We start from the raw sequence: 21,082 nt of genomic DNA on the forward strand, positions 1-21,082 counted from the left end.
CCCCTAAAAGCAGAATGGGAGGCAGAGCCTTCAGTTATCAGGCCCCTGAAAGCAGAATGGGAGGCAGAGCCTTCAGTTATCAGGCCCCTAAAAGCAGAACGGGAGGCAGAGCCTTCAGTTATCAGGCCCCTAAAAGCAGAATGGGAGGCAGAGCCTTCAGTTATCAGGCCCCTAAAAGCAGAATGGGAGGCAGAGCCTTCAGTTATCAGGCCCCTAAAAGCAGAATGGGAGGCAGAGCCTTCAGTTATCAGGCCCCTAAAAGCAGAATGGGAGGCAGAGCCTTCAGTTATCGGGCCCCTAAAAGCAGAATGGGAGGCAGAGCCTTCAGTTATCAGGCCCCTAAAAGCAGAATGGGAGGCAGAGCCTTCAGTTATCAGGCCCCTAAAAGCAGAATGGGAGGCAGAGCCTTCAGTTATCAGGCCCCTAAAAGCAGAATGGGAGGCAGAGCCTTCAGTTATCAGGCCCCTAAAAGCAGAATGGGAGGCAGAGCCTTCAGTTATCAGGCCCCTAAAAGCAGAATGGGAGGCAGAGCCTTCAGTTATCAGGCCCCTAAAAGCAGAATGGGAGGCAGAGCCTTCAGTTATCAGGCCCCTCTCTGTGGAACCAGCTGCCAGTTTGGCTTCAGGAAGCAGACACCCTCTCTACCTTTAAGATCAGGCTGAAAACTTAAACCCTTCCCTGTGGAAGTGACTCATTTCATCTTTCTATCATTAATCTCAGCTGAAAATGTCACAGCTCCTCCTGTTTCCTCCAAATGTCACCTTGGCAGCTTTCGTGTGATGGACATCCTCCTCCTCCTCCATCTGATGGGAGGCATTCAGAGGAGGAGCAGATAGATGAAGGTATCACCTGCGATCTGCTCATAAAGCTGCTTCAGACTCAGACAAAGCTCTTCTGCCGCTGACGCCTTTTTCATTTCCTTTTCAGCAGGAAATTGTGTCTGCTGGGCTGATAGCTGCTGCTGCTTATTGTTCTCAGGCTTATTGAAGAGGCTGCTGAGTGACGGCCGGCTGTCGGTCAGCTGCTGACCTGCTGCTCTTCATCCTCACTCAGAGGAAACTCAACAGGAAGGTGACATTTAAAGTTTCTGTTGATGTGAAGCCGAAGTCCGACAGGCTCAGAGGAGCTGTGTGTGAGTGTTGTTTACCAGTTAAAAGCCGGATTTTATTCCTTTTAACATGAAATAAGCAAACATACCTGAGTGAGGACCAAAGGCTCATTTTCACCAGCGTCACCAGATGTTAGCAGACGTCCTAAATGGAGCACCACGAACATCAACTGATTCTCAGAGACTTCTTCAGAATGCATTTGAATGAATAAAAGGACAAAAACTAAGGAAAATCAGCCTGATGGAACAAAGACTTCCTGAATAAGGAAGAAGAGGCTCTGTGACCATCAACAGCTGATGTTCACTTTTATTTAGATGATCCCCAACAGATGCCATCTAACCCTTACCCATCTATCCCTAACCCATCTAACCTAACCCTAACCCATCTAACCCTAACCCATCTAACCCTAACCCTAACCGATCTAACCCTAACCCATCTAACCCTAACCCATCTAACCCTGACCCATCTAACCTAACCCTAACCCATCTAACCCTAACCCATCTAACCCTAACCCTAACCCATCTAACCCTAACCCATCTAACCCTAACCCATCTAACCCTGACCCATCTAACCTAACCCTAACCCATCTAACCCTAACCCATCTAACCCTAACCCTAACCCATCTAACCCATCTAACCCATCTAACCCTGACCCATCTAACCCTGACCCATCTAACCTAACCCTAACCCATCTAATCCTAACCCATCTAACCCTAACCCTAACCGATCTAACCCTAACCCATCTAACCCTAACCCATCTAACCCTGACCCATCTAACCTAACCCTAACCCATCTAACCCTAACCCATCTAACCCTAACCCTAACCCATCTAACCCTAACCCATCTAACCCTTACCCATCTAACCCTGACCCATCTAACCCTAACCCATCTAACCCATCTAACCCTAACCCATCTAACCCTAACCCATCTAACCCTAACCCATCTAACCCATCTAACCCTAACCCATCTAACCCTAACCCATCTAACCCTAACCCATCTAACCCTAACCCATCTAACCCTAACCCTAACCCATCTAACCCTAACCCATCTAACCCTTACCCATCTAACCCTAACCCATCTAACCCTAACCCATCTAACCCATCTAACCCTAACCCATCTAATCCTAACCCATCTAACCCTAACCCATCTAACCCATCTAATCCATACCCATCTAACCCTAACCCATCTAACCCTAACTCTCCTCACCTCCTCCTTTTCTCCCACTTTCTCCTCACCTCCTCCTTTTCTCCTCCCCTCCTCCCTTTCTCCCACTTTCTCCTCTCCTCACCTCCTCCTTTTCTCCTCCTCTCCTCCCCTCCTCCTCCTCTCCTCACCTCCTCCTTTTCTCCCACTTTCTCCTCTCTTCACCTCCTCCCATTCTCCTCACCTCCTCCTTTTCTCCTCCTCTCCTCCCCTCCTCCTCCTCTCCTCACCTCCTCCTTTTCTCCCACTTTCTCCTCTCCTCCCCTCCTCCTTTTCTCCCACTTTCTCCTCTCCTCACCTCCTCCTTTTCTCCCACTTTCTCCTCACCTCCTCCTCCTCTCCTCCCCTCCTCCCTTTCTCCCACTTTCTCCTCACCTCCTCCCTTTCTCCCACTTTCTCCTCTCCTCCCCTCCTCCCTTTCTCCTCCCCTCCTCCTTTCCACTCTCTGATTTTCAGGGGGACCCCTGCAGCTCTAACTGGACCTTCCAGAGTGATTTTGGTTCTGCAGATCCTGGTTCAGTTGATGTCCTTCCTGGCTCTTCTTGGCCCCGCCCCTCCAGGTGCAGACGCTGCAGCAGCGCCGGCTGTGGGAGGAGCCTCTCCCCCTCCTCCTCTGGGAGTATTTATGAGGAGGCGTTCTGGCGCCGACCCGCAGCAGCAGCAGCAGCAGCAGCAGAGCGGCAGGCTGGAGCCGGGCTGGTACTCCTACACCCACTGGTTCCCCATGGCTTCGGCCCACGTGATGAAGGACGCCGGGCCGGACCCGCCGCCCCGCATGCAGCCGGCCATGATGATGTTCTCCAGCAAGTACTGGTCCAGGAGGGGGATGTCACTGGACTCGGCCATGTTTGACCACCAGAACCAGAACCCGCAGCAGAAGCAGAAGCACACTGGAGGGAGGATGGTGAGAGCAGGGACTCTTTTTTCTGTGATTAATGAGAGTTTACCTGAGTTCTGTGTTGGTGCTGGTTCTGTTCATCTGGTTCTGCACAGTCTGGTTCTGCACAGGCAGCTGCTCAGACTGGTTCTGCTCAGTCTGGTTCTGCTCTGACTGGTTCCTTTTCAGACTGGTTCTGCATAGGCAGCTGCTCAGACTAGTTCTGCTCAGTCTGGTTCTGCACAGTCTGGTTCTGCTCAGACTGGTTCTGCTCAGACTGGTTCTGCTCAGTCTGGTTCTGTTCATCTGGTTCTGTTCAGACTGGTTCTGCTCAGTCTGGTTCTGTTCATCTGGTTCTGCTCAGTCTGGTTCTGCTCAGTCTGGTTCTGCTCAGACTGGTTCTGCACAGTCTGGTTCTGCTCAGTCTGGTTCTGCACAGGCAGCTGCTCAGACTGGTTCTGCTCAGACTGGTTCTGCACAGTCTGGTTCTGCTCAGTCTGGTTCTGCTCAGACTGGTTCTGCTCAGACTGGTTCTGCTGAGCCTGGTTCTGCTCAGACTGGTTCTGTTCATCTGGTTCTGCTCAGACTGGTTCTGTTCATCTGGTTCTGCTGAGACTGGTTCTGCTCAGACTGGTTCTGCTTAGACTGGTTCTGCTCAGACTGGTTCTGCTCAGTCTGGTTCTGTTCATCTGGTTCTGCTCAGTCTGGTTCTGCTCAGACTGGTTCTGCTCAGACTGGTTCTGCTCAGTCTGGTTCTGAGCATCTGGTTCTGCTCAGTCTGGTTCTGCTCAGTCTGGTTCTGCTCAGACTGGTTCTGCTCAGACTGGTTCTGCTTAGACTGGTTCTGCTCAGTCTGGTTCTGCTCAGACTGGTTCTGCTCAGACTGGTTCTGCTCAGTCTGGTTCTGCTCAGTCTGGTTCTGCTCAGACTGGTTCTGCTTAGACTGGTTCTGCTCAGACTGGTTCTGCTCAGTCTGGTTCTGCTCAGTCTGGTTCTGCTCAGACTGGTTCTGCTTAGACTGGTTCTGCTCAGTCTGGTTCTGCTCAGACTGGTTCTGCTCAGTCTGGTTCTGAGCATCTCTGATTGGTCCGGGTCACAGCTGCAGAAGAGGATGAATCAAATATCTTCATTTCCATTTTTGTTGGATTGACAGATTTTACTGATTATTTAAGTCTCTGTGGGGCAGATAATCAATAATAATCAATAACTGATCGGTTCAGCTGATGATGTCAAATAGTCACACACCAGGATAATTGATCACTGATGAGATGAGTTTGTCAGATATCGTCGATCAGCTGATCTGAGGCTCTGACCACAGAAGAAGTGACGAGTCGTCCTCTGATGATGATGTCATCAAGATGAGCCAATGATGCAGATCACATGACTCATCACAGTGAAACCTGTGTGGACCGACCCGGTTTCAGTCCGGTTTCATGACACCACGGCAGAACCGCTGAGCCTCAGTTTGACTTGTTGTCTCTAATCACAGTTTTTTCATGTAAAAATCAGTAGAAACTGTTTATTTGATCAATAAAACTCAGCATTTATCAACATTTATTGATTCTATTAATTAACCTGAGATTCAGGAAGTTCGTGTAACTCGCTCCTCACCTTTGATTCTTCCTCTTAGTTTTTATAGAATTTCATCTGTTTGTGGAGCACCGAAACTGCCAAACCTGAAATAAATATAAAGCTATACAAATGACTAAAGAAAGTGTTAAGAAACTAATTGAATAGAATGTAAAATGAATAAATGTTTCTGTTTTTATTTTAAACTGCATTCATTTAAGCTTGTGTTAATGTTGCTATTTGTTAACTTTACCCCAATTTTTTTAAATTTCATTTATTTAATTTCTTCTACTTTCTCTTAGAAGAAATTAAACAAAAAAGTTTTTTTTTCTCTCGTTTTTATTTATTTAACTTTCCTCTACATCGTATCGATCCTTTTTTTCCCTTCACATTTATCATTTCTTTATCTTATTTTGATTTCAGCAGACAGTTTTTATTTAATGTTTGTAATTTACTTAATTGTTTTTTATTCCCAGTTTATTTCCATGTTTTCATTTTACTGGATGTGTTTCTGCCTCTTTATGCAAATGAGGGGGCGGGGTTTCACAGCCTCAGAGACTCAGTGGGGAAGGCTAACAGTGTTAGCGGCTAGTTTAACTCACAAAGGCGTGGCGCCGTTGTTCAAACTTTATTCATAACTGCAGTATTTCAATCCGACCAATCAGAGAACACAAACTGTTCTGTTGAATTAAACCATTTGTGTCGCAGCTACAGTGCTGATAATCTGAAATCCCGCCCCCTCATTTGCATAACGAAGTAGAAATTAATACAGGGATGTAAAGAAATGTAGAGAAAACATGGAAATAAATTAGCTTTGGGAGATCAACAAAGAAGGATATTAAATACGTTCTAATCAAAATAAATTAAACTGAAAACTGAGTAAAATTAGCATTAATTAATTAGGTTAATACAAACTTAAATGAATGCAGCTTAAAAGCAGAAAAATATATTATGTTCACATTTTATACGATTTTTTATTTAATTTTAGTGGCATTTATCATCATATAAACTTGTTCATTTAGCATTTTAGATATTTTTGTATTAATTTTGGATTATGGCAGTTTCAGTGCTCCGTAGATCAGAACAAAAGCAGCAGAAAAACAATTTTGCACAAAACAAGACATGAAATTTTAAATCTAAACAAAAATATTCAGTTTAATAATAATAATGAAATAATGTGATGTCGCTGCTTCTAAAGCTGAATGATCAGCAGCTTCCTGTTGGAGCAGCTGGTCCCCAAACTGAGGTTCGGGGCCCCCCTGAGGGCCACCTGGTCACTCTGAGCAGTCTTTGGGTGATTTCAGGGAAAGATAAAAAAAACTAAATTCTGTTTTAATGCAGTTTAATACACGACGCGGATCCACAACAACCCTAACCCTGCTTCACTCCGGACACGGGATGAGTTTCGCTGCTTTACCCGGAGACACAGGCTGTAAATGCAGTCTGATGTAGTTCGACTCTAAAAATGAAGACAGTTGTCCAGCAGTAGCTTGAAAACAGTCACATTCAGTCAGGAAAATGAATCTAAAAGAAAAGTAATTAATCCTGATAACAGTAAGGTGTGTTACCTGCAGCTGTAATGATGCTGATGTGATGACGGACAGATGTTTGTGTGTTTAGCTGAAGACTCTGAGGTTTACCTCATGGAAACTACGGATATCTCGCTCTAATCCGTCGCCACGGGAGCTGAAATTAAAGCACGCTGTCAGGGTGAAGCCTTCCTAACCGGTGTCAACTGCTAGAGCCCTGGTGACCTACCTGGTTAACCTACCTGGTTACCTACCCGGTTAACCTACCTGTTTAATCTACCTGGTGACCTACCTGGTTAACCTACCTGTTTAATCTACCTGGTGACCTACCTGGTTAACCTACATGGTTACCTACCTGGTTAACCTACCTGTTTAATCTACCTGGTGACCTACCTGGTTACCTACCCGGTTAACCTACCTGTTTAATCTACCTGGTGACCTACCTGGTTAACTTACATGGTTACCTACCTGGTTAATCTACCTGGTGACCTACCTGGTTAACCTACCTGTTTAATCTACCTGGTGACCTACCTGGTTAACCTACCTGGTTACCTACCCGGTTAACCTACCTGTTTAATCTACCTGGTGACCTACCTGGTTAACCTACCTGTTTAATCTACCTGGTGACCTACCTGGTTAACCTACATGGTTACCTACCTGGTTAACCTACCTGTTTAATCTACCTGGTGACCTACCTGGTTAACTTACATGGTTACCTACCTGGTTAATCTACCTGGTGACCTACCTGGTTAACCTACCTGTTTAATCTACCTGGTGACCTACCTGGTTAACCTACCTGGTTACCTACCCGGTTAACCTACCTGTTTAATCTACCTGGTGACCTACCTGGTTAACCTACCTGTTTAATCTACCTGGTGACCTACCTGGTTAACCTACATGGTTACCTACCTGGTTAACCTACCTGTTTAATCTACCTGGTGACCTACCTGGTTAACCTACCTGGTTACCTACCCGGTTAACCTACCTGTTTAATCTACCTGGTGACCTACCTGGTTAACCTACCTGGTGACCTACCTGGTTAATCTACCTGGTGACCTACCTGGTTAACCTACCTGTTTAATCTACCTGGTGACCTACCTGGTTAACCTACATGGTTACCTACCTGGTTAACCTACCTGGTTAATCTACCTGGTGACCTACCTGGTTAACTTACATGGTTACCTACCTGGTTAACCTGCCTGATTACCTACCCGGTTAACCTACCTGTTTAATCTACCTGGTGACCTACCTGGTTAACCTACATGGTTACCTACCTGGTTAACCTACCTGTTTAATCTACCTGGTGACCTACCTGGTTAACCTACCTGTTTAATCTACCTGGTGACCTACCTGGTTAACCTACATGGTTACCTACCTGGTTAACCTACCTGTTTAATCTACATGGTGACCTACCTGGTTAACCTACATGGTTACCTACCTGGTTAACCTACCTGTTTAATCTACATGGTGACCTACCTGGTTAACTTACATGGTTACCTACCTGGTTAACCTGCCTGATTACCTACCCGGTTAACCTACCTGGTTACCTACCTGGTTACCTACCAGGTTACCTACCTGGTTAACCTACCTGTTTAATCTACCTGGTGACCTACCTGGTTAACCTACCTGTTTAATCTACCTGGTGACCTACCTGTTTAATCTACCTGGTGACCTACCTGGTTAACCTACATGGTTACCTACCTGGTTACCCTACCTGGTTAACCTACCTGGTTACCTACCTGGTTACCGACCTGGTTACCTACCTGGTTACCTACCTGGTTATCTACCTGGTTACCTACCTGGTTAACCTACCTGTTTAATCTACCTGGTTACCTACCTGGTTAACCTACCTGTTTAATCTACCTGGTGACCTACCTGGTTACCTACCTGGTTATCTACCTGGTTATCTACCTGGTTATCTACCTGGTTACCTACCTGGTTAACCTACCTGGTTACCTACCTGGTTAACCTACCTGTTACGGTCTGAAACTCCAGAACATTGAATGTACCTTCTGTTCTGTTCAGAGTCTTATGATGAGTGAACCCACGGGGTTCTGATCCACTCCCCCCTCAGAAGTGTTTCTTCTTCTCTGGTTTAGTCAAGGCGGACGTCCTTCTGTCCCATCAACGAAAGGGACAATGAGAGCACCGAGGATTGTGGGAAAACGGCGGTGGTGTTTTCCCTGAAGAATGAGGTCGGCTGTCTGGTCAAAGCTCTCAGACTCTTTCAGGTCAGGACCAAAGCCAGAAACACATTTCCCTCGACTCTCTCCACATCGTTTCCAGCCCTCTCTTCCTCCCCCTGCAGGAGAAGCGGGTCAACCTGAACCACATCGAGTCTCGGGTGTCGAAGCGGGTTCCTAACGAGGTGGAGATCTTTGCAGACTGCAACTGCAGCAAGAAAGAGTTCAACGAGCTGCTCCAACATCTGAAAGACCACGTCAGCATCGTGTCCTTCAACACACCTGCACATGTGTGGGCTGCTGAGGAAGGTAATGGAAACACAGGTACAGCACCTTTAAACAGGCTGAAACACAGGTACAGCAGGCTTAAACGGGCCAAACCACAGGTACAGCAGGCTTAAACAGGCCAAAGCACAGGTACAGCACGCCAAAGCACAGGTACAGCACGCTTAAACAGGCTGAAGCACAGGTACAGCACGCCAAAGCACAGGTACAGCACGCTTAAACAGGCTGAAACACAGGTACAGCACGCCAAAACACAGGTACAACACGCCAAAACACAGGTACAGCACACCAAAACACAGGTACAGCACGCTTAAACAGGCCAAACCACAGGTACAGCAGGCTTAAACGGGCCAAACCACAGGTACAGCAGGCTTAAACGGGCCAAAGCACAGGTACAGCACGCCAAAGCACAGGTACAGCACGCCAAAGCACAGGTACAGCACGCTTAAACAGGCTGAAGCACAGGTACAGCAGGCTTAAACAGGCCAAACCACAGGTACAGCAGGCTTAAACAGGCTGAAGCACAGGTACAGCACACCAAAGCACAGGTACAGCACGCCAAAGCACAGGTACAGCACGCCAAAGCACAGGTACAGCACGCCAAAGCACAGGTACAGCACGCCAAAGCACAGGTACAACACGCCAAAACACAGGTACAGCACACCAAAGCACAGGTACAGCACGCTTAAACAGGCCAAAGCACAGGTACAGCAGGCTTAAACAGGCTGAAGCACAGGTACAGCAGGCTTAAACAGGCTGAAGCACAGGTACAGCAGGCTTAAACAGGCTGAAGCACAGGTACAGCACATCAAAGCACAGGTACAGCACGCTTAAACAGGCTGAAGCACAGGTACAGCACGCCAAAGCACAGGTACAGCACGCCAAAGCACAGGTACAACACGCCAAAGCACAGGTACAGCACGCCAAAGCACAGGTACAGCACGCCAAAGCACAGGTACAACACGCCAAAACACAGGTACAGCACACCAAAGCACAGGTACAGCACGCCAAAGCACAGGTACAGCACATCAAAGCACAGGTACAGCGCCCCAAAGCACAGGTACAGCACGCCAAAGCACAGGTACAACACGCCAAAGCACAGGTACAGCACGCCAAAGCACAGGTACAGCACACCAAAGCACAGGTACAGCACGCCAAAGCACAGGTACAGCACGCTTAAACAGGCTGAAGCACAGGTACAGCACGCCAAAGCACAGGTACAGCACGCCAAAGCACAGGTACAGCGCCCCAAAGCACAGGTACAGCACGCCAAAGCACAGGTACAGCACGCCAAAGCACAGGTACAACACGCTTAAACAGGCCAAACCACAGGTACAGCACATCAAAGCACAGGTACAGCGCCCCAAAGCACAGGTACAGCACGCTTAAACAGGCCAAAGCACAGGTACAGCACATCAAAGCACAGGTACAGCGCCCCAAAGCACAGGTACAGCACATCAAAGCACAGGTACAGCACACCAAAGCACAGGTACAGCACGCTTAAACAGGCCAAACCACAGGTACAGCAGGCTTAAACAGGCTGAAGCACAGGTACAGCACGCTTAAACAGGCCAAACCACAGGTACAGCACATCAAAGCACAGGTACAGCGCCCCAAAGCACAGGTACAGCACGCTTAAACAGGCCAAAGCACAGGTACAGCACATCAAAGCACAGGTACAGCGCCCCAAAGCACAGGTACAGCACGCCAAAGCACAGGTACAACACGCCAAAGCACAGGTACAGCACGCCAAAGCACAGGTACAGCACACCAAAGCACAGGTACAGCACGCCAAAGCACAGGTACAGCACGCCAAAGCACAGGTACAGCACACCAAAGCACAGGTACAGCACGCTTAAACAGGCCAAAGCACAGGTACAGCACATCAAAGCACAGGTACAGCGCCCCAAAACACAGGTACAGCACGCCAAAGCACAGGTACAACACGCCAAAGCACAGGTACAGCACGCCAAAGCACAGGTACAACACGCTTAAACAGGCTGAAGCACAGGTACAGCACGCCAAAGCACAGGTACAGCACGCCAAAGCACAGGTACAGCGCCCCAAAGCACAGGTACAGCACGCCAAAGCACAGGTACAGCACGCCAAAGCACAGGTACAGCACATCAAAGCACAGGTACAGCACGCCAAAGCACAGGTACAGCACGCCAAAGCACAGGTACAGCGCCCCAAAGCACAGGTACAGCACACCAAAGCACAGGTACAGCACGCCAAAGCACAGGTACAACACGCCAAAGCACAGGTACAACACGCCAAAGCACAGGTACAGCACGCCAAAGCACAGGTACAGCACGCCAAAGCACAGGTACAACACGCCAAAACACAGGTACAGCACACCAAAGCACAGGTACAGCACGCTTAAACAGGCCAAAGCACAGGTACAGCAGGCTTAAACACGCCAAAGCACAGGTACAGCACGCCAAAGCACAGGTACAGCACGCCAAAGCACAGGTACAGCACGCCAAAGCACAGGTACAACACGCCAAAGCACAGGTACAGCACGCCTAAACAGGCTGAAGCACAGGTACAGCACGCCAAAGCACAGGTACAGCACACCAAAGCACAGGTACAGCATGCCAAAGCACAGGTACAGCACGCCAAAGCACAGGTACAGCACGCTTAAACAGGCTGAAGCACAGGTACAGCACGCCAAAGCACAGGTACAGCACGCCAAAGCACAGGTACAGCGCCCCAAAGCACAGGTACAGCACGCCAAAGCACAGGTACAGCACGCCAAAGCACAGGTACAGCACATCAAAGCACAGGTACAGCACGCCAAAGCACAGGTACAGCAGGCTTAAACAGGCTGAAGCACAGGTACAGCACCTTTAAACAGGCTGAAACACAGGTACAGCACGCCAAAGCACAGGTACAGCACGCCAAAGCACAGGTACAGCGCCCCAAAGCACAGGTACAGCACGCCAAAGCACAGGTACAGCACGCCAAAGCACAGGTACAGCACGCCAAAGCACAGGTACAGCACGCCAAAGCACAGGTACAGCACACCAAAGCACAGGTACAGCGCCCCAAAGCACAGGTACAACACGCCAAAGCACAGGTACAGCACGCCAAAGCACAGGTACAGCACGCCAAAGCACAGGTATAGCAGGCTTAAACAGGCCAAAGCACAGGTATAGCGCCCCAAAGCACAGGTACAGCACGCCAAAGCACAGGTACAGCACGCCAAAGCACAGGTACAGCACGCCAAAGCACAGGTACAGCGCCCCAAAGCACAGGTACAGCACGCCAAAGCACAGGTACAGCAGGTAACTGTAATTTTGTTTTTGACTAGATGAAGAGGAGGTTCCCTGGTTTCCCATGAAAATCTCCGAGTTGGATCAGTGTTCTCACAGAGTTCTGATGTACGGATCCGAGCTGGACGCAGACCATCCTGTGAGTGCCTCACCTTCTTTATTCATATCGGTTCATTATGACTTTTACACAGGATGGACACTAATCCTTACCTGGCAGATGACATCATAGGTGTCGTTTGGAAAGAGATGTATCATGTAAACGAAGTCTTGGACTCAGGTTTTGTGTCTTTCTTCCTGTCAGGGCTTTAAAGACAATGTTTATCGCCAGCGCAGGAAGTACTTTGTGGAGGTGGCCATGAATTATAAGTAGTAAGTCTCACTATTTCTTCCGGTTTACCTCTGATATGTTGCTTGATGTTCATGTCTGAAGTGATCTGTCTCCTCCCCAGCGGGCAGCCTATCCCTCGCATCGAGTACACCCCCGAGGAAGTGAGGACATGGGGTGTGGTTTTCAGAGAGCTGAACAAGCTGTACCCGACGCACGCCTGCAGAGAATACCTGAAGAACCTGCCGCTGCTAACCAAACACTGTGGCTACAGAGAGGACAACATCCCCCAGCTGGAGGACGTGTCCCTGTTCCTCAGAGGTGCGTAACCTGAATCTGCTTCCCTTTACCTGACCGATGACACCCTGGCTGCTTCCCTTTAACTGACCGATGACACCCTGGCTGCTTCCCTTTACCTGACCGATGACACCCTGGCTACTTCCCGTTACCTGGGTTACCTGACCTATGACACCCTGACCTATGACACCCTGACCAATGGCACCCTGGCTGCTTCCCTTTACCTGACCAATGGCACCCTGGCTGCTTCCCTTTACCTGACCAATGGCACCCTGGCTGCTTCCCTTTACCTGACCAATGGCACCCTGGCTGCTTCCCTTTACCTGACCAATGGCACCCTGGCTGCTTCCCTTTAACTGACCGATGACACCCTGACTGCTTCCCTTTACCTGACCGATGACACCCTGACCGATGACACCCTGACCGATGACACCCTGGCTGCTTCCCTTTACCTGACCGATGACACCCTGACCGATGACACCCTGACCGATGACACCCTGACTGCTTCCCTTTACCTGACCGATGACACCCTGACCGATGACACACTGACCGATGACACCCTGACCGATGACACCCTGGCTGCTTCCCTTTACCTGACCGATGACACCCTGACTGATGACACCCTGACCGATGACACCCTGACTGCTTCCCTTTACCTGACTGATGACACCCTGACCGATGACACCCTGACCGATGACACCCTGGCTGCTTCCCTTTACCTAACCAATGACACCCTGACCAATGGCCCCCTGGCTGCTTCCCTTTACCTGACCAATGACACCCTGACCGATGACACCCTGACCGATGACACCCTGACCGATGACACCCTGGCTGCTTCCCTTTACCTAACCAATGACACCCTGACCAATGGCCCCCTGGCTGCTTCCCTTTACCTGACCGATGACACCCTGACCGATGACACCCTGACTTCTTCCTCTCAGCAGACAGTTGTTGGTATCAGAGCCAAAGCTGTGTGATGACATTACTTCCTGTGTGTTTCAGAGCGTTCTGGTTTCACTGTCCGACCTGTGGCCGGTTACCTGTCTCCCAGAGACTTCCTGGCTGGTCTGGCCTACAGAGTGTTCAACTGCACTCAGTATGTTCGTCACAGCACCGACCCGCTCTACACCCCAGAACCGTGAGTCCCCCAGCTCTGACTTCACCAACAACCACAGGTTATAAACATGATGACCTGTTCAGATAAAATACCTGGGATGTTCTTAAGGTTCATATCAACAAAGCCCTCAGACCTCACTCTTCAGTTGAACTACTTCCACATTTCTTATCGTCTTCTTATAGTTCAGAACCATGAAGAAAAGTCACGAACTTTTAAAATCCACCGGTTGTAGGATGTTGAAAGCAGTAACATGTGGACCCTCTGGTTCTGTTCTCAGTGATACTTGTCACGAGCTGCTGGGCCATGTTCCTCTGCTGGCTGATCCCAAGTTCGCCCAGTTCTCCCAGGAGATCGGTTTGGCCTCACTGGGAGCGTCGGACGAGGATGTTCAGAAACTGGCTACGGTGAGACTTCGGTTCGGTTTATTTATAGAGTAACAAATCACAACAAGTGTCATCTCAAGGCTCAGTCCAATTCAAGCCAATTAGAGTCCAATTCACTGTAATCATCATCCAATCAAATCCAATAAATTCAAAGTTAGTCTAATTCAGTCATACAGATCCATTTAAATCGGTTTCCCAGCTAAGGAAACCAACAGATTAACTGAAACTTCTCTCTGATCCTGAGCTGCACGAGGCGACTGTGGAGAGAAAAAACTCCCTTTAACAGGAAGAAACCTCCATCAGAACCAGAACCAGGAAGAAACCTCCATCAGAACCAGAACCAGGAAGGGTCCATCTGCCTGGACCAGCTGGGGCTGAGAGGACAGGAAAGAGGGGACAACAAGCAGCGTAACACCAGGCCAGAGACACCTGCTGAGAGAGAGAAACACAAGTTAATGACAGCAATGATGTCATACCTACATATGACATCATCGTTGTCTTATGATGTCATAGTGTTTGAGTTAAACTCATTCATATGGAAATCTGTCAGCATCTTAACCTGGAAGCAACCTGAGAAAATAGACGTCAGATTTCATGTCACCGGCCAATCAGCTGATGACCGTCCTCAGTGACACTGATGATGTCATTGTTCTCTGACCTGTGGGGGAAATACTGAATGAACATTTTAATCCTGAGATGGGATCTGGATAGTTCCAGGTTGTCTGTCTGCGGACTGACCGCAGAGCTCCTTCATCCTCTGAGGTTAACAGGATGAACAGCATGTTGTCCTTCCTGTCACACGATAATAAGCAGAGCGGCGTCCCTGACTGTGTTTCAGTGCTACTTCTTCACCATCGAGTTCGGACTCTGCAAGCAGGAGGGTCAGCTGAGAGCTTATGGAGCCGGTTTACTGTCCTCTATCGGAGAGCTGAGGGTAATGTGCACCCCCCCACGCACACGCACGATAAAGACCTTCATCACAAACCTCTTTACACACTTTAAAGGACACATGTTTTACCAGTTTGACACATTTTCTGAGGCCTTAGTGAGATGTATGAGACGGGGTTTGGTTAAAATACGTGTTGGATTAAGCACAGCCGCCCTGTTTTAACACCTCTTTGTTAACAGTCTGTTTTCAGGGTGGAGCAGGAGCTCAGCTCCACCCTTTTAGTGAGGTCAGCAGCTGCTAATGCAGCAACACAGACATAATGAAGCTAATGAAGCTAATGAAGCTAATGAAGCTGCTCCTCCAGTCAGAAACACTCCAGCTCTATAGATACAGATAGTTACTCTATGGATCCCAGAGGGAAACAGGTTAGCAGTTAGCTGTGAGTTAGCAGTTAGCTGTGAGTTAGCAGCTAGCTGAAAGTTAGCTGTAAGTAAGCAGTTAGCTGTGAGTTAGCAGTTAGCTGTGAGTTAGAAGTTAGCTGGAAGTTAGCAGTTAGCTGTGAGTTAGTAGTTAGCTGTAAGTTAGCAGTAAGTTAGCAGTTAGCTGTAAGTTAGCTGTAAGTTAGTAGTTAGCTGTGAGCTAGCAGTTAGCTGTAAGTTAGCTGTAAGTTAGCAGTTAGCTGTAAGTTAGTAGTTAGCTGTGAGTTAGCAGTTATCTGTAAGTTAGCAGTTAGCTGTAAGTTAGTAGTTAGCTGTGTTAGCAGGTAGCTGCAAGTTAGTAGTTAGCTGTAAGTTAGTAGGTAGCTGTAAGTTAGCAGTTAGCTGTAAGTTAGCAGTTAGCTGTAAGTTAGTAGCTAGCTGTGAGTTAGCAGTTAGCTGTAAGTTAGTAGGTAGCTGTAAGTTAGCAGTTAGCTGTAAGTTAGTAGTTAGCTGTGAGTTAGTAGTAAGTTAGCTGTAAGTTAGCAGTTAGCTGTAAGTTAGTAGTTAGCTGTGAGTTGGCAGTTAGCTGTATGTTAGCAGTTAGCTGTAAGTTAGCAGATAGCTGTAAGTTAGCTATTAGCTGTCAGTTAGCAGTTAGCTGTAAGTTAGCAGGTAGCTGTTAGTTAGCAGTTAGCCGTAAGTTAGCAGCAGATGCTAGCAAACAATGCTTTCTCATCCACAGTGATGGACCAAGCCGGAGATGTGCACAGCGTAACTCGTAGTAATGCATGTGAACCGTTAATTACTGCGTTTAAACATTGTGGATATATTAACCTCATTAAACAGTTGTACCTGGAGACCTCTTTATCAGAAACATGCCGATAATGTAACGTTAACACATTCCAAGAACTGAAAAAAGGGATTTTTCCATAATATGTCCCCTTTAAAGATGTTTTAAAGGCTTCCCTTAAAGGAACTGCTGCTACTTTATAACTGGAGGTGAAATATGTTGGATTTGGTTGGTTTGGACCTGACTTTTTCACCTTTTTCACTTTTTTACTCTATGTCCCCTGGAAGGAAAGATATCGTATCTTCTTGGATAAACTACGGAACCTCTTAGAGGCAAAAAGAAAAACTACATATTTATTAGGGCCGTCAATCAATTAAAATATTTAATCACAATTAATCCATAGATTGTCCCGAGTTAACCTGTGATTGATCACAAAAAAACAAGTTTTAATATATATTTAGATATGTTCTAAATGCATCTCATCAACATGGTAGCAGACATGCTTTCTTTATGCAAATGTGTTTTATATTTATATTAACAACCCAAAACAAATGTCCTGATGAATACTTTTAAGTTCTAATTACAGAACATTCTTCATCCAACAACAGCAATGCACATTAACCTGTAGGTGGAGGTGTTCAGGAGAGAGAGGTTTTTGTGGGTTTTGAAGATGAATTTTCCATTAAAAAGACACTTTTCTTTATCCAATTTAGCTCCAGCTAAACTACAGAGTGGACCAATGGTCATATTTATAGAGCGTGTTAATCTTGCACCTAAGAAAATGAGTGGTCTTAAGAGGAATTTCAATTAATATTTTGATATAAAATATTTTTTATATTTGGACATTTACTTTTTCTTCAGACTTTGTAACTTGTGAGAAGTATAAAACACAACAAATCCACGTTGTTTTTATAGTGTATGAAGATAATTAAACTCATCTGGAGGAGGAAACATCACAAGAACTTTAATATAAAACACTGGAACCTCAACCTAAGCCAGAGGTCATTAAAGGGCCGTTAGACTCCCCCTGGTGGCACAGAGGAGCATTACACAAACAAACACCTTGTTTCTCCCTCAGCAGCTTATACATGAGGGGTAAAAAACCATCCTGTGGACCAAAAAGTGTTTTATTTCAGGAGTGCCGGGTCTCCTGCTGACGGTCTGACAGTCAGATCTGAAACAAAGCAGACTTTAGACCAGAGCTTTGGTTCCTTGGTTTATTCCTGCTCAGGTTGTTTGGGTCTGAGGTCCAAACAACAGTCAGCAAAGCGGTTGGTTATCAGATGGATGATGTCGGCTGATGTGTTTTCCCAGCATGCTCTGTCCGATAAAGCCTGTGTGAAGATGTTTGACCCGAAGACGACCTGCAGCCAGGAGTGTCTCATCACCACCTTCCAGGAGGTTTACTTCGTGTCTGAGAGCTTCGAGGAGGCCAAAGAGAGGATGAGGTGAGCAGCAGAACCCCCACTGGACCAGAACCCACACCGTCACACAGTAGGATGACACCAGTGGAACTGTGGGCTCATCATGAAATAACTGAGCGTTTAACCCCGGGCCGATCATATCCTCCGGTACTCCGGTTGTAACCTCAGAACCTGAGATCAACCAAAAGCATGATGGGGCTTGGTCACTAAGAGATTCATTCATGGAGAGTTTTAAATCCGGTGTTGAGTTTCTGACCTTCCTGACCCGGTTCTTTTGTCCAACAGGGAGTTTGCGAAGACGATAAAGCGGCCGTTCTCGGTGTACTACAACCCGTACACGCAGAGCATCGACCTGCTCAAAGACACCCGCAGCATCGAGAATGTGGTGCAGGACCTGCGCAGCGACCTCACCACTGTTTGTGACGCCCTGGGGAAGATGAACACCTACCTGGGCATCTGAGGCGGACACGCCCCCCACTGTGATTGGTCCAAACATCCCTGACATCATGTGATGCTTCAGCAGAGCATCCTCCACCATTATGTGTTCGTGTATCATCTGACCCGAGAGGACCTGCTTTAAATGTAAATCTGCACCCGTCGGACTCATAACCGGCGCCCCCTGCAGACCGGTCAGAGAAACATCAGCAGTTCTGACCTGACTGGACCGGGCCCTGCGGTGTCGGACAGGTCCGTAGACTGGGCTGCATCGGGTCTGCAGGAGGTCTGGGTGGAGTCCAGAGACCTGCTTTAGGTTCAGGAGACATGGTTCAGGGTCAAGTTATGGCTCAGTGTGGACCTCCATCTCTCTTGAACCAGAACCAGAGTCTGACCAGAACCACCGAGCGGGCTCATGCAGGACATCATGGTGTAAACGGGTTCTGTTCGTTTGTGTGTCCGACAGCTTTTTGTTGTGAATCTGAACTGAATAAAACTGCATCGCTGCAACCTGTTCGTCTGTCTTTGCTTCCATTTATCAATCCTTCAATCAATCAAACGGAACAACAAGAGTCTGAACCTAAGGTGATGGTGCCATCAGATGCCTTCAGGATAGATTCTATCTGATCCGGTCAGCAGTTCCCTACAGAACCAGCCTCAGGTTTCATATGAAGGTTTGTTTCTGGGGCTGAAACTGGACATTTTTTATTTCTCTGTATGGAAAATAAAACCAGCAGCTGGTTCTGGTTAACTAACAGCAGCTGGTTCTGGTTAACTAACAGCAGCTGGTTCCGGATAACTAATAGCAGCTGGTTAACTAACAGCAGCTGGTTTTGGTTAACTAACAGCATCTGGTTCTGGTTAACTAATAGCAGCTGGTTCTAGTTAACTAATAGCAGATGGCTCTGGTTCTGGTTAACTAAGAGCAGCTGGTTCTGGTTAACTAACAGAATCTGGTTCTGGTTAACTAACAGCAGCTGGTTCTGGTTAACTAACAGCAGCTGGTTCTGGTTAACTAACAGCAGTTGGTTCTGGTTAACTAACAGCAGCTGGTTCTGGTTCTGGTTAACTAACAGCAGTTGGTTCTGGTTAACTAACAGCAGCTGGTTCTGGTTAACTAACAGCAGTTGGTTCTGGTTAACTAACAGCAGCTGGTTCTGGTTTTGGTTAACTAACAGCAGCTGGTTCTGGTTAACTAACAGAAGCTGATTCTGGTTAACTAACAGCAGCTGGTTCTGGTTAACTAACAGCAGTTGGTTCTGGTTAACTAACAGCAGCTGGTTCTGGTTCTGGTTAACTAACAGCAGTTGGTTCTGGTTAACTAACAGCAGCTGGTTCTGGTTAACTAACAGCAGTTGGTTCTGGTTAACTAACAGCAGCTGGTTCTGGTTAACTAACAGCAGCTGGTTCTGGTTCTGGTTAACTAACAGTAGCTGGTTCTGGTTAACTAACAGCAGCTGGTTCTGGTTAACTAACAGCAGTTGGTTCTGGTTAACTAACAGAAGCTGGTTCTGGTTAACTAACAGCAGCTGGTTCTGGTTAACTAACATCATCTGGTTCTGGTTAACAGCAGCTGGTTCTGGTTAACTAACAGCATTTGGTTCTGGTCAACTAACAGCAGCTGGTTCTGGTTAACTAACAGCAGTTGGTTTTGGTTCTGGTTAACTAACAGCAGCTGGTTCTGGTTAACTAACAGCAGCTGGTTCTGGTTAACTAACAGCAGTTGGTTCTGGTCAACTAACAGCAGCTGGTTCTGGTTAACTAACAGCAGTTGGTTTTGGTTAACTAACAGCAGATTGTCCTGGTTCTGGTTAACTAACAGCAGCTGGTTCTGGTTAACTAACAGCAGTTGGTTCTGGTCAACTAACAGCAGATGGTTCTGGTTCTGGTTAACTAACAGCAGCTGGTTCTGGTTAACTAATAGCAGATGGCTCTGGTTCTGGTTAACTAACAGCAGCTGATTTTGGTTAACTAACAGCAGCTGGTCCTGGTTAACTAACAGCAGCTGGTCCTGGTTAACTAACAGCAGCTGGTTCTGGTTAACTAACAACAGCTGGTTCTGGTTAACTAACAGAATCTGGTTCTGGTTAACTAACAGCAGCTGGTTCTGGTTAACTAACAACAGCTGGTTCTGGTTTTGGTTAACTAACAACAGCTGGTTCTTGTTAACAGCAGCTGGTTCTGGTTTTGGTTAACTAACAGCAGCTGGTTCTGGTTAACTAGCAGCAGTAAATTAGATTGTGGTCAGCAGAGGGAGACTTTTTTGTGTTTTTCATGTTTTTTCCTCTTTATTGGACAGATGATGACAAACTGCGAAATTAAATCAAATTAGAAAAAGCATCTGGAATTAAATTCCTTAGAGTGAGAATACAAAATACAAAATAGATTGTGCTGAAAGCCACAGAATATGATAAATCTAAATCAGTTACTATTCTGGAGACAGAAGTCCTGACAGAACAAACACATCTGACTGAAATACTGCAAAACAGAGCAAGAAGAACCAGAAACACAGAGGAAGAAACCAACCATCGCCCCACAGTTAAAGGCTCCGAGGAGTTTAACTAAAGTTTAACTCTTTAGTTTAACTAAAGTCTAACTAAAGTTTAACTAAAGTTTAACTAAAGTTTAACTCTTTAGTTTAACTAAAGTCTAACTAAAGTTTAACTAAAGTTTAACTAAAGTTTAACTAAAGTCTAACTAAAGTTTAACTAAAGTTTAACTAAAGTTTAACTCTTTAGTTTAACTAAAGTCTAACTAAAGTTTAACTAAAGTTTAACTAAAGTCTAACTAAAGTTTAACTAAAGTTTAACTAAAGTTTAACTAAAGTTTAACTCTTTAGTTTAACTAAAGTCTAACTAAAGTTTAACTAAAGTTTAACTAAAGTTTAACTAAAGTCTAACTAAAGTTTAACTAAAGTTTAACTAAAGTTTAACTCTTCATGAGTTCACAGGATGGTTTAAACCCAACAGACTGG

The 21,082-nt window shown here is 46.8% G+C and overlaps 1 protein-coding gene across 1 annotated transcript; it reads left to right on the forward strand.

The window, feature by feature from the left end:
- Positions 1-2,305: 2,305 nt before the first annotated feature.
- Positions 2,306-18,578, forward strand: tph2 (tryptophan hydroxylase 2 (tryptophan 5-monooxygenase)). The gene is made up of 11 exons (XM_072385316.1): positions 2,306-3,215; positions 8,386-8,517; positions 8,595-8,778; positions 12,068-12,168; positions 12,331-12,398; positions 12,479-12,675; positions 13,654-13,789; positions 14,046-14,172; positions 14,990-15,085; positions 17,564-17,697; positions 17,959-18,578. Exons 1-11 carry the CDS (start codon positions 2,835-2,837, stop codon positions 18,131-18,133), a joined length of 1,731 nt encoding a protein of 576 aa, XP_072241417.1. The 5' UTR covers positions 2,306-2,834; the 3' UTR covers positions 18,134-18,578.
- Positions 18,579-21,082: the final 2,504 nt, after the last annotated feature.

This window comes from Leuresthes tenuis, unplaced genomic scaffold, assembly GCF_036924035.1.
Source record: "Leuresthes tenuis unplaced genomic scaffold, fLeuTen1.0.hap1 SCAF_5, whole genome shotgun sequence".
NCBI lineage: Eukaryota > Metazoa > Chordata > Actinopteri > Atheriniformes > Atherinopsidae > Leuresthes > Leuresthes tenuis.